Source organism: Pipra filicauda, unplaced genomic scaffold, assembly GCF_003945595.2.
Source record: "Pipra filicauda isolate LSUMZ 115617 unplaced genomic scaffold, ASM394559v2 scaffold3_size10097308_pilon, whole genome shotgun sequence".
Lineage (NCBI taxonomy): Eukaryota > Metazoa > Chordata > Aves > Passeriformes > Pipridae > Pipra > Pipra filicauda.
Window position 1 is genome coordinate 2,122,743 of NW_024104532.1, and position 13,283 is coordinate 2,136,025.

Genomic DNA, 13,283 nt, shown 5'->3' on the forward strand with positions numbered 1-13,283 from the left:
ATATAATTTTATTAGCATGAGAAGCCACTTGGCAGCAGGAAACTAATGCTAGTGAGTTCCCAGTTTTCAAGACAAAGCGTTCTCTTACAAGGAAGAGGAAAAAAGACTGATTTGGGAAGAAGAGCCTTGCAGCTTCTGCCTAAAACCAGCCTCCACCTGCCATTATCTTGGTGCAGGCTTAAATGGAGCAATATTCCCTACCCTCAAGCTTGCTTGTCTCTGCTTTCCAAAGGAGATGAGGCATATGCAGTCACACTGTTCACCAGCTCTCCCGTCACCCTCCCACAATAACCTCTGAGAGAGGAAGGAACATGTCTAGGGAGGCTGGGAAGGGAATCGGGGCGCCCGCTCTCACCCACCCCCTGCGATGGGGAGAGTCGGGCAGGAGCTCTTGAGCAGGGGCTGCTTGGCTGCCCGGCAAGCTTGTGACAATTTTTCAGGCAGGACGGGACAGAAGAGCTGTGGCTGCTGGGGACGGGAGGACACAGCTCACGGGAGCCGTGGGAATCGCCGCTCCGGCACAGGGAGCGCCTTTCTTCCCGGGAGGACGGTGATGCAACAATGCGGGGTAGCAAAGCCGTACATCAGGCTCCAGTACGGCTGGATCAAAGCGTTTTTCTGGGTATTGTGGAAAAAAGAGTCCAGCCAAGGAATCGTGCTGAGGTTTATTTTATTGAGCGGAGACAGCAGAGGCGAGGGCAGGCTGCTCCTGAGTCCAGGCACAGCTGTGTGCAGCCACTGCCAACAGGGGCTCAGCTCTTGCTGCTCGGTGACAATGAGGACTCAGCATTTCCCCAGGTGCTTCAATCTTATTTTCCCTCCACTTCTCCTGTAAAAAGAACGAGATAGACTTAGGCCAAGCACCAAATAACACACAGTAGTGTGGGACAAAGAGCTCATCCATCCCAACAGGCCTGACTTGTGCCAGCTTAACCTGGTGCCTTGCAGGGAATATCAAACCATTTTCCCCTCTCCTTTTTCCATAATTTTCCCTATGATAAGACAGCCTTAAGTGCACACTAAGTGTAAGGATTGTTAAGGAAAAAATTATATTTTGGAAGCACATTCCATCCAGGGGGGCTGGCTCCTATTGCATCTCCTTTAAAAGGTGACAGAGCTCAGGAAAAGGAGAAACATCATGTTCTTCCCCTGAGATCTTGTGTCTTGTTCCACAAAGTTCATTCAGACTTTTCAGGAATAGCTTGGCATGGTTCAGCTCCCACATTCCTCCAGGCACTTCTCAGTACCCAGGAGTGTGGGCAGTGAGAGCTGCAGCCTGTGGCATATAGTGGGAATTGTGCATCAATTTAGTGTGTGTGGAAGGTACAGGCAGGATGCAATTGCCTCCCAGGCCCTATGCTGCCTCTCAGCATGGCAACCAGCAGCCTGCAATGCCTAGAAATGAATTAAAATTAACTTGCCCTAAGGAGGTAATATTCCACTTGGCATGATACAGGACCTGGTCCATATAACAGGAGCTGCCTGGTTGCAGGGCCTCCCCTCCATGAAGAACATCATTAGATACATGGCAATGAAGCCAACTCTCTCTTATTTCCATTCCCTCTGTGTCACTTACAGCACTGCCTTGCAGAAGGCACACTTGTTCCCGTAGGTGACGCCATCAGTGCCGCAGTGAGGGTTGGACTCCCTCGTGCAGTACACGCTCCTGTTTACGAACTCTTTACAAATCTGCACAAGAATTTGAAAAAAACAAACCTTTCAGGACTCCCATACTCTTTGTTTCACTTTCCAAATTGGACACAAGGTCACTAAAGTAATGCTTTTAGTGATGACACAGACAGAAAAAGCCCTCCCAGAAATGAGCAGAAGCAGCGTTTCAGGGGAATTTTTCCCCATGTTTGTGGAGGGAAACTGTAGTCACCTTGGAGAACTCTTGATCTCCCAGTGACAGGAGTGGATTAGCCTAGGCATGCAGGAGAAGAGTCAGCACTGATGCTCTGTCAGGCATTTGGAGTCAAGTTACCTCCCTCCTGCAGGGCTTCATGCATCTTGCGAAACTCTGCACTCAGCTTGGTTCTTGCTGAACCTCTGCTTTCCCAGAGGAAGGAGGAGTAAAACATAGTCTATGGTGAATTAAAAATGGTGCCCAGGAAGTGTACAGGTATCCTGTCTCTGTACAAGTCCCAGTGATGGACTTAATTTTGGGGAATAGAACACCCAAGAGTCCATTTGTTTCATGAGAAGATTGGACAGAGGAGTAAAGTCAAAAGTGGTGCAGTGTGTAAACATTGCCCTTGTGCAAGCAGGGGTAGATGCAGCTGTGGGAAACATTTGCTAAACCAACCATCTTTTTCCCTAGTCTATCTCCTAACATGGCCACACATAGGATCCTCTGTGTAGTGATGAACTCCCCAGTGTTGGGAATTCTTGGAAGGGCCCACCTGCTCTCAGCAGACTTTAAAAACTCTTTAGCAAGAACCAAGATTTTGGTTAAAAAAAATTCCTCTAAAGTGGAATGACATGACTGGATGTGGCACTTAGAGCTATGGTCTAGCTGACAAGGTGTGATTGGTTAAAGGTTGGACTCGATGATCTTGGAGGCCTTTATCCAACCTTAATGATACCATAATTCTATGAAGTGCAGATTCAGCAAGCAGAAACAGCAGCACTAACCTCTTCAATGTCTTGACCTGCTACATCTGGAACTAAAAAAAAAAAAAAAAAAAAGTAAATAAAAACCAAACAGATTTTATGCATCAGCATTACTTTCTGATAGAGTCTGAACTGAAGTCATAAACCCTTTATGCAAATCACAGTGAAACATACTCCAAGTTTTTCTTACTCCATCATCCTGAGCAGCAGAAGAGGGGGCAGGAAATACATTACCTTAATTGCTTTTTAGTATTTTTGTATTTTGAAAAATGTTACTAAAATACCATGAAATCAGTCGTTCAGCTGCTAACTACACCTCAGACACATAACCCAGTCTCCTGGAAGGCAGCCACTCCCAGGGAAGCAAGCTGCCATATCGGATCTGGAGCTGTGCTCCCAGCGATTTTAAAGCTATATGGGCTTTTAAGGCTTTTAGGCTCCTGCATATCTGAACAGTGCAAATGGCCAGTACTGTTAACAGGAGCATGCCATGGAGAAGGAGACCTTACAGCCCAGAGACTCTCTCAGAACAGGCTCATCCAGGGTGAGATACAGAGAAATGTCATGGGGTGATGCAGAGCAGAACAGGCACTGTCGGTCAGTACGAGCACAAAAACACCCTCTGTAACCACAGGCTCTGAGCTTGGAGCTGATCAGTCCATCCTCTTTGTATTTCTTCCCAGCAAAGCCTGCAGTCAGGTGTGTAGGTTGAGTCAGAGCTGTGAAATGGGGCAACCCTGCCATGTTTCTGAGGGGGAGCCTGACACTAGACGGTGGCTTGAATGCAGATTTACAGAATCTGGGTCACAGCACTGTGGGACAAATTCCCAGCATCTCACACAGCAGCGGAGGTTCGGATTTGAGGCTGTACTTGCTGGGTCAGTGGGGTCACTGTGATGCTGCTCTGGTGGCTCTGGGCAGGAGAGAGCTTGGGACAGGAGATAGGAGGGCCTTGTCCTACACTCCACCCTCCCCAATGGAAATCCTACTCAGCCCTCAGTCAGCTCAAACATCATCCATCAACCTCCCCTACTATTTTTGCCCTTCAGTGTTTTATCCCTGGTGCTGGCACATTTACCCTGTCCTCAGGTTTGGCCAGGCTGCCTTAATGGTAAAGGCATTGGTGTGGCTATCTGCATATTATTTACAAAACAGCTCATTAGATAGGCCTTATAAATATTACATGCAGCTACAGAAGACTTTGTGATGATGCCTCTTGACATCTGTTTATTTTACAGGAGATCACAGAGTTTGCTGCTATTCTGCCTGGCCTTGGAAGGAAGCTTAAGCCTTCTGACAAAACCCTGTCCCAGTTAAGACTCAATTAGGGACAGATGAATATTTCATAATGAATAATGTGTACAAAGCAATTCACCTCTTTTCTCCATGCACAGCTTGCCATTTTCTCAAGTGAATTCTTTATTCAAATTATTTGCAGAAAAACAAGTATAAATAATTCTTGTTCCACACATTCTTCAATATCTGTTGCCACAAACCTTGCAGACCTGGGTCAGCTGGACTCAAGCAAGTGATAACACTGACATGGTCTATATGTTCAAAAATCATCACTCAGCTTCCCCGCATCATCAGAGAGATGTGTAAATCTCCAGATAAATAGTTGCTGAATCCTTTTAATTTGCCCTCTTTGTTCTGACTCCTTGAGGACATTTGAATTTAATTTTCAAGCTTTTCTCTGCAACATCAACGAATGCTGAAACTTTCATCTAATTACGTTTCCACATCTCCAAGGAAAACACCAAGTACCAAGATGCTTAGAATCAAAACAAGAGCAGATGACCCTGAGGTGAGTGAGTTCTTCTCTAACTGGTTCAGCAAAACTCTCCAGCGAACATTCATACCAAAAACTCATAATTACACTCTGCTTTGGTACATTTGCTGAAGAGATGCTCAGAATTTGCTTGTTCTGTCTCCCAGTGACACCTCCGCTGCATTATTCACTGTGGAGGCACACAAGGAGTGGAAATATGTCATATGAGTGAGCAAGTTCCGCACATATTTTCTACTTGCTCAGCTTTGTCTTCAAGCCTGTCAGCCAGTGATCAAGGTTCTCTGAAGTTTGTTGTCAGGAGAGGTTTTGGGTGTTTTTTCTTTCCTAGGCTAGGGAAAAGATCACTTACCAGAGAAGAAAGAGAGCAGCAGCAGGCTGAGAAGCACTAAGGCACCTGTTGCCTTCATGCTGCAGGTAGCTCTTTAGTCCAAGCCCAGTGATCGGAGCGGGAGGTGTCGTCTCAGCCCCGGAGCCCACAGTGTACACACAGACCTGCCCTTCTGTGTATTTATGTGCCTGTCCATAGCTGTCCTCATTCCCCACCTTAATTGTGAGAACTTCTCCACTTGGTTTCTAAAGCCATTATTGGTCCTGGCCGGTTTATTGTGCTTTAAGGAATGCTGCCCTGTCCACATCAAACCTAGAAAGGGATAATTATATGAGTGATAGGCAGGTTTGTAATATAATTATTTTTTTTCCAAATAGTCACAGGATTCTCACAAGGGTGAATTTTCAAAGCAGTGATTCATCGGGGAAGCTGGTAATTTTCATTCTCTGGGCCCTTGCTGAATGCCAGTTCCGAGCCTTTGAGTGCGGCGTGATGACACTCACTAGACGTTACGAAATAAATCACAGCATGAGAATGTGTTGTCTGTGAAACCAATTATACGTTGTTCCCTGGCTATTTTTGAGGATGGTTCTAAATTTGTTGAGTTGGGGTGGAGAAGCACTCAGATGTGACATGCTCTCATCGCTGCGTGCACAGTCCCAGATAGGACTGCTGACTCTCCTCCCTGAACTATTTAAACTCTAGCTGTCAATGTTTTCCAGTTTTTCACATTCCCAAACATATGTTAGGGCTCTGCTCCCACAGCAAGTGGCAATGAAGGGAATCTGATGGGGAATAGGGAAATCTGAGCTCTATTTCCAGCTGAGGCTGTGCAAGGATTTATGTTCAGCTGCAGAATTCGCCAAACACCTCTTCAGATAAGAATAAGCTTAAATGTTAGTATGCTTTCCCAAGGAGACAAAGCTTAGGACAGCCATGTGTATAGATATATCTCTTTATTGGTTCCCCCAGTAAATTTTTAATCCACTAGTGCCAACTAAATTTTACACAGGAGTGAAAAAAATTAAAAATAATAAAAACATTTTCATACATTTTTTAGCAACAGAGGAAAGATGCTATTAACATCCCAAGCCAGCAAGGGAGGGAGTTTCTGTGAGAAAGCAATGTTATGGATGCCCTACATCTGGGGAAGCATTACAGTTCTCAGCTTGCTAGACATCTGAAAATCCACACAACAGAGAAACCATGACTGACAGGTGAATCCTCAGATATCTATTAAGTGTGAGCTCACAACACAGCCTCTCATATAATTTAGTTATCAAGTCCGTCAGCCACAGCGCCGTTCAAAACCACGCTCGGTTCTGCCACTCGCAGCACTACCTGTTTGCCTTTTCTAGTTTCATACGTCACTGTTCATGACCACAGCCTTAATGCCTCAGTCCCTTATCTGCCCAAACATTTCGGTTGCTGCAGCACAACTGACTGGCTAAAGCCTCAGCAAATGCACTGCAGGGACCAACCCCTTCCGGGCTGAGGAGGGGAAAAGACTAAATTACCAAGCAGGTGATTATTGTTATTACCCATTTCCACTTCTATATAACATCTGAACAGTCCAGTTGCCAGTGTAGGTGAGGGAATTCTGTCCCTCTGACAATCTGGGATAGCAGAAGGGCACCTGGACCTTGTTTTGCATCCTAAGGGTTAGTTGGGCAAAGTCTTACTGGTGTCAAGCTGAGTACTAACCTGTGCTGGGCCAGTCTTTAGACTTAAATACTACAAACCTTTCCATATTCTAGAAAGTCCTTGCTTATAGGCTCGTGAGGCATCTGGAATACAATCACATATTCACCATTTGCCCTCCCTTTTGCTGCAGGTGAGCTGCTCTTTGGGCTTTTCCAAAGCCTTATGAGCTCCTAAGAAAGTATCTGGAATCCTCAGGCAGAAACTACCACCACAGAGGAGCTTCACTGTAGGACCTCGCCATTGAAAACAATTTCCTTCTATAGCCAAAACTCCACTAGTCTGTGGCCACTCTATAAACCTTCTTGTCCAACAATAAATCATAGCCAAGCTCTGTCCTGTGTTGACAGGTGTCTGTTCACATCCACCAGCTATTGTTCCTTAACTATTCTTCAGACACACAAGCAGGTAAACAGTGAGGACTCATATGACTCTTCAGTCTGTCTTTTATTAAGAGCAGTCATAAAGCCATGATGTGATTTATACTGCCTGTACTAATACAAAACCACCTGAAAATAAGAAGTTTCATTACTCTTCCTAGAAGCACTGCTCTGGGCTGGTTCTAGGGGAAGAACGAGCCTCTTATCTTTATCTACAAAAATCCTTGTCAAAAAATTATCTTCTTCAGGAAGCAAGACACAAAGAAAAGGCTTAGAAGTCACAGATTTTGTCCTAAATATCAGCCTTAGCAAGAGCTATTTTTTTACATAACAAGAGAATGGGAGGTGGAGAAAGGATGAGGAAGGGAATGTGTGAGCCATGGCACTTGGGAATTTTTGCCTGTGCTGTTTGCATATTAACTCCTTGACTCACCCAAAAACATGGCACATCATCGTGAACATTCATATGTATCACTGCTCCTCCAGTGCATTCTTTAGGCTCCCACAAAGATGTTATCTCCACACCTTTTTTCCCAAGATAGAAAACATGTTGGAGCTACTAACACATCTGCTGGCCCTTCTTTCCTGGAGTTAGAAAATCCAAGACCTTTTCCCAAAGGGTCCCCTGCCTTATCTCTGCCTCAAATACCCCCAGTACAGCTTTTCAGTTTTCTTCTTCAAGAAGCTGAAAGCCTGAGCCCAGTCTAATTTCTCCTCAGGTTCTCATTAGGCTCATTACAGCCTTGCGTAGCTTACTGCAATTTTCTGCTGACAAGCACAGTCTCGGTGGACACACCCTTCAAGGAAGCAGCAGTTCCTAATTTTCTTCCCTCCCTTTGACATAATCGTCCTTTTTATAATGCACCCCCAGACCCGCCCCTTGCCCAGGTGAGACCAGGTAGGGCTGACTATGGCCACCTTTCACACTTTCTCAGGGCCATCCCCCTATGTCAAGGCCCCTAAAAGGATCAGTTCCTCCCAGTCCCAGAGCTGTAACAAGGACAAATCCATTTGCACTCTATAAGACATCAAAATTAGGAAAGCGGCACTACTTTGTAGGCTGGTTTCTCTTCTGATGGTTTGCTACAGAGTGACATTTTCTCATGAGGGCTTGGGTGAGTGTGTGATGTGCATTAAGTTTTGCTCTTTATTGTGGTTTATCCCACAACTTCTCCTGCCTGACAGATATGTACCCAAAAGCCTGAACACCATGAAAATAGAATCAAAACCAAACATTCCATGGCAAAGATTGTGGCTGCATTTAATTTATTGATCGATCAAAGCAGAGACCAATGCGTAACAGTCGAGGGAGCAAGGAAGAGCGTGTTTGATTGCAGAATTTTCAAGGGAGAAGTCATGATGAAGGGTCCAGCTCCAGCGCTTAGCACTCGCCCTGGTGGCGGAAGAGCAGATTTCCACGGCCGCGGCTGAAGAGAAGAGACCAAAGTTACAAACATAGATCTCATTTTCATGGCCTAACTTCACCCAAATAAGCCAAATGCCCTTGTGCTCTCCAGCTTATTAAGTACTTCACTCAGTGTTTCATCTCTTCTCTGATTCCCCGGGTTATACACTTTCATATGTTAGAGAGATCTGGGACAAACCCCATAATTTTGGACACCTCCTGCCGTCACAGTTTCAATTACCCTGACCAGGAGGGACTCAGCAATGCTGTGAGCCTGCAAACGGGAATCTGATTTTAATTGCAAGGGAAGGAGAAGACTCACTCAGGCTTAAGATCTGCAGTGCCTAGGGGGTGACACAGGAGTGAGCATTGGGAGAGGAACATGGGGCAGGGATGGATTTATCAAGGAGTTAAGGGAAGCTCTGGGGCTTCCACACCAGCTGCCACCAGTGTGTGTGGGCTCCAGCTACTCTGGTTTCATGGCCACATGGTGAGCTCTGTACTTACTTAACTGCGCTGCAGAACTGGCACTTGTTTGCATAAGTTCTGCCATCAGAACCGCAAATGGGGTTGTACTCGGAGGTGCAGATGTTGATGCCCTTCTGCTGGGTGCAGTCAATGTGCTGTGGCTAATAATGGAGCAAAAAACAGGTTTTAAAGCTTTTGTTCCCTGTATCTTCCTACATAAGTGCTTTATGTTTATTTAATATTCATAATATAGCAAAGCATAAAAGCACTTTTCAGGAGCAGGGCTCTGTTGTTCCAGCAGTTCTGCAAACTCAGAGGCAGAGAATGTTCTTGCCTGGAAATGCCTGAAGTAGGGAGATGTCGGAGGCAAAAATATCTAATAAATACTATTATAAGTAGTGAAATGACCATGCTGATATTTCCGGGCTGGCTGTCCCACTGCCTGCCCTGGTTCAGCAGGCAAGCAGAGACAAGTGAACAGAAAGGAGGTGGTCACAAACCCCACTGCAGCAAGTACTCCAACCTGGGAAATCACCACTACTAATAAAGGCTGGTAGTACAGGACCCTCCTGCTCTCCCACAGACAGGATGACACAGCATCTCTTGCTCATCCAGTTTCCCAGTAAATGAAGGTCTCAGCACCCACTGCCTGTTGTGTTCCCAGGTCAGAGAGGGGACCACATATCTGAACCGTGGATTTGGTTCAATACCTATTGACCCCAACATCCTTTAACTACTTTCCTCAAATCCTATTTCCAGACCAAATGCATCAGGACAGTGCAGGCATTTCTGTTATTTAGTTATGAATCAGTGAATTTGTGTTGCAAAAGGTGACAGCAGCAAAGAGTGTAGATTTCTGAGCTTTACCTGCTGGTAGCACTGTCCATAACTCTGCAGATTCACTTCCAGTCCGCTCCTTTGGAAAGAAAGAGAGTTGAGAATGAATGAGCACAGTGCAGCTGCTTCATGAGTCAAACTACCTTGTTATGCTCCAAATACCAAGAGGAGCAGCTACTGATACAGAAAGCCATCCCACAACCCAGGCCTTTCACTTACGCCACAGCTCTACAGAAGAGGCACTTGTTTCTGTAGGTAACGCCATTGGTGCCACAGATGGGAGAGTAATCCTGGGTGCAGGGGATGGTCAGACCATTGCCAGGCTTCAGGTGACCAGTACAGTCGACCTGAAACAGTCACAGAACTGCATTTTAATCTCTGCTCCCCTTGGCATCAACCCCGTGTAATGGAGCATGGCACAAGAGACATCTCCCCCTTTCTCCAGAGCTTCAAGGGGACAGGGTTCTCCAGCCCCAGTGTGGTGGAGTTGGAGGAGCATAGATGGAAAATCTTGCATGTGGATGTAGCAGGGAGTATCTGTCCTGAAGTGGCCTTCATTGCTGTCGTCTTGGGGATTTTCACCCTGAAGGCCACTGCGAAGGATCTTTGCCTAAAATACCTTATGCAGCAGCAACTTCTGCTGTGATGTACCAATGCCTCTTGAAAATGGAGTTTACACTCAGCTCACTGTTTCTGCAATCACTCTGAGTGTATTGAAATGGAAGTCATTGTATTATGTTAAATTGCACAGCCAGAGTGTTTCTTTACTCTCTTTCTCTCTAAACTAAAAATAGACATGCTTTGCCACTTCATGGTAGCTCCATATATTGATAAACAAACTTTATGATAGACATTCCAATAGAATCATTTTTTTCTGTTACAAAATTATGATTCAGTCAAAATCCAAACTTCCTCTGGGAATTTCTTAACTTCGAGAAGCCTCTAAGTCTAAATCTGAAAAGAAGTGTTTTCATAATAATAATAATGGCCAGTCTTCGCGAGCGAAGATTTGGGAAAGGTCATTAACCCTTCCAGCCTGCGCAGTGGATTTTTAGGTGAGACACAGCGTGCGCTGAACTGAGCCCACCCTTTAGTCCTGAGGTTCATCTGCCGGGGCCGAGCAAAGCTTGGACAGTGGCAGTGAAGTCCCCAGGATGTAGGTTTGTTTAGAGTGACCTTCTCTTAGGTGGATTGCCTTCCACGGCTGACGAGCTCCACCTGCCCAGGGGGCCGGGAATCGAACCCGGGTCGCAGCGGTGAGAGTCAGACACTCTAACCACTAGACCACTGAACAAAACATTCTCAAAATCAAAAGTTTCCTTTCTAAAGTCTGGTGTTATACAGAAGATATTTTGCACTTTAAAAGTCACTGATTTTAACAGTTCAAACAAAATGTAAATTAAAAACTTGCAAATTTGAAATTCTTCATTTTCATTCGATTTCTGACAGTAAGAAATTGTGGGGGTTCAGTACAGAATTAATCCTAGGCAAGGTTTGTGTCTAGATCTCTGCCGTAATTTCACCCACCGCTGCTCAGAGCAGCAGGAGAAGGAACCGTTCTCAGACCGTACCTTAACGCATCTTCCATCGTGTTTCTTGTCAAGGGCACGGTTACGGCTAGAGGGAGAAAGAGAGAAGGAAAGGAAAGATTAATCTCTTCATACCATGTAGTCATCTCAATCATCAAGTCTCTTGACTCGTAAAGCCCCAGTAATTAATCAGATTCTGGAGCTTTGACATGGAAGATCATGAGCATTAGGGAAGACAGAAACTTAAGAAAAATTTAGTCCACCCCACGATTAGTCACATCACCAAGGGCTCCTGCCTGCTGCTTGAACTGGCATTGTAGGTGATTGGGAGACCTTCTACTCACATGAAATCCTTGCAGAGGGAGCACTCATTGGGGTAGGTTCGGTCGTTGGTTCCACAGACGGGGCTGTAGTTGCGGGGACAGGCAATGGTCATGGTTTTTCCAGATATTCCAGACAGGTATGTGCTGCAGGAGGCCTGAGAAAGAGGACTTGTAATGTCTCCAAGTGGAGAGAAGGCTATGATTAGCTTGTGCTAATCATGTTTTGCTGCGTTGGGAGGCTACTGATGGTTATTTTTTTTCTCTATCATTCCTCCAAGATGAAGAGGAGAGAGATCAAAATACACCATGTATCTTACAGCATATGAAAGCACCTTTTTGCTATTAAGACTTAAAGTACTTTTGGTGAGAATTACAGGCAAAAATGATCATTCCTTGGGGAATGAAGACAGGGAAGATATTTAGGCAGTTATTCAATAGTCATATAGATTTTCTGCTGGCACTCTGTGCTGTGCTGACTCGCACTCTACATTATTAATCGCTGTCTTTTTAATCATCAACATGGTAAGTTATCTTTCTCTGACAAAGGTGTTTTCTTATGTTGGGGAGAAGAGGTGCACTTAGGGGCACTTTTTTTTATTCGCTCTCCATTTTTAATTTTTTTTTCAAGCCTTCCCTGGAATGCAGTGTGAGTATGAATTATTGATCTAGACTTAGAAATCAAGACTAAATCACAAGCAATTCTACTACTCACCCGTTGTTGAGCAACAGCAAGATCTGCAATAAAAACAGAGATTAGAAAATATAAAAATTGTACAATGTCCTTGACTAAAGTTCTTTGGAATCATCAAATTCCCTACAGAGTAACCAAATATACTTTCTCATTATTGAGAAGTGATTGTTTTCCCAAATGTTTTATCTACTCTAAGTAAATGAGAAGTTATATACTGAGATTAAAAAACTCAATTATTTGTGAAACCAGGAATTTTGACTCACTAAAGAAGAAACAGGACAGAAAATATTATCCTTTTTTGTTTTGTCACTATTATCCCCACTAAGGCTCATAAACTTAAAGCAGACGTAGATCCTACCAATCTATAGTGTTTATCTGCATAAGGGTGACATTCATTAGAGAGCCTGCATATTCCTAAATCATCACATCCCCAAAAGGCTGCACTCTCCTTAAGGATGTATAGAGACATGCAGAGGATTGGGAGGACTAGAGATGCCAGCATAGACTGTAGCAAAAACGACTTACCAGAAAGGCAGCCAAGAAGGACCAGCCCAAGAAGGGCAATGCTACTTGCCATCTTCATGTCGGCGGTGCTGTAACGGCTGCTACTGGAGAGTCTGTAGCCGGTGAGTTTGGGGATGGTTCTCAGCCTCCTCTGTCCCCGCTATATATATACATCTCCCCGACCTTGTGAAGTCATCACAGAAAGTAATTATTTGCTCTGTAAACTAAGAAAATTGTATTGATTATTGAGTTGAGCTCTAAAGAATACTTGCTTGTTAGAGAGATGCCCAGAAGAATTAAACAAAAATTTGAGCTACACCCAGCTTGTTAACAAAGCCACCCTGCTGTACAACGAGTGATTTGTACTTTGCAAACAGGAGCACTGTCTCAATAGTGGATGTTGTGAAATTACGTATGGAAGTTGGGGAAGAAAAAAAAAGCCCATTTGTTGGAAGTGTTTGCCTTGCACACACCATATCACACATGCTAGACAGGAATGGGGTGCCAGGACACTTTCATGGTACAGCAGAGTGAGGGAACAGCATCATGGGACACTCTAAGCTTTTACAGACATCAACTCTGGGGTTTGGCAGACATCAGTGTACTTAAAAGGTTCTGAAGGCTCAGTGAATCTCTCCACACTCTCTGCTGTAATTTTCTGGTACACTGGATTTCTCACCAACAGGAAGGAAACAGTCATCACAAGAGGAAAGCA

At 44.7% G+C, this 13,283-nt stretch overlaps 1 protein-coding gene and 1 pseudogene across 1 annotated transcript; both read right to left on the reverse strand.

Annotated features, from left to right (window-relative positions):
* Positions 1-768: 768 nt before the first annotated feature.
* LOC113986684 (serine protease inhibitor Kazal-type 6-like) lies at positions 769-4,809 on the reverse strand. The gene is made up of 4 exons (XM_027718595.2): positions 4,752-4,809; positions 2,635-2,666; positions 1,577-1,689; positions 769-829 (listed from the first exon to the last, which is right to left on the reverse strand). The coding sequence occupies exons 1-4, from the start codon at positions 4,807-4,809 to the stop codon at positions 784-786; spliced, it is 249 nt and encodes an 82-aa protein (XP_027574396.1). The 3' UTR covers positions 769-783.
* Positions 4,810-8,088: 3,279 nt separating this feature from the next.
* Positions 8,089-12,764, reverse strand: LOC113986682 (annotated as a pseudogene).
* Positions 12,765-13,283: the final 519 nt, after the last annotated feature.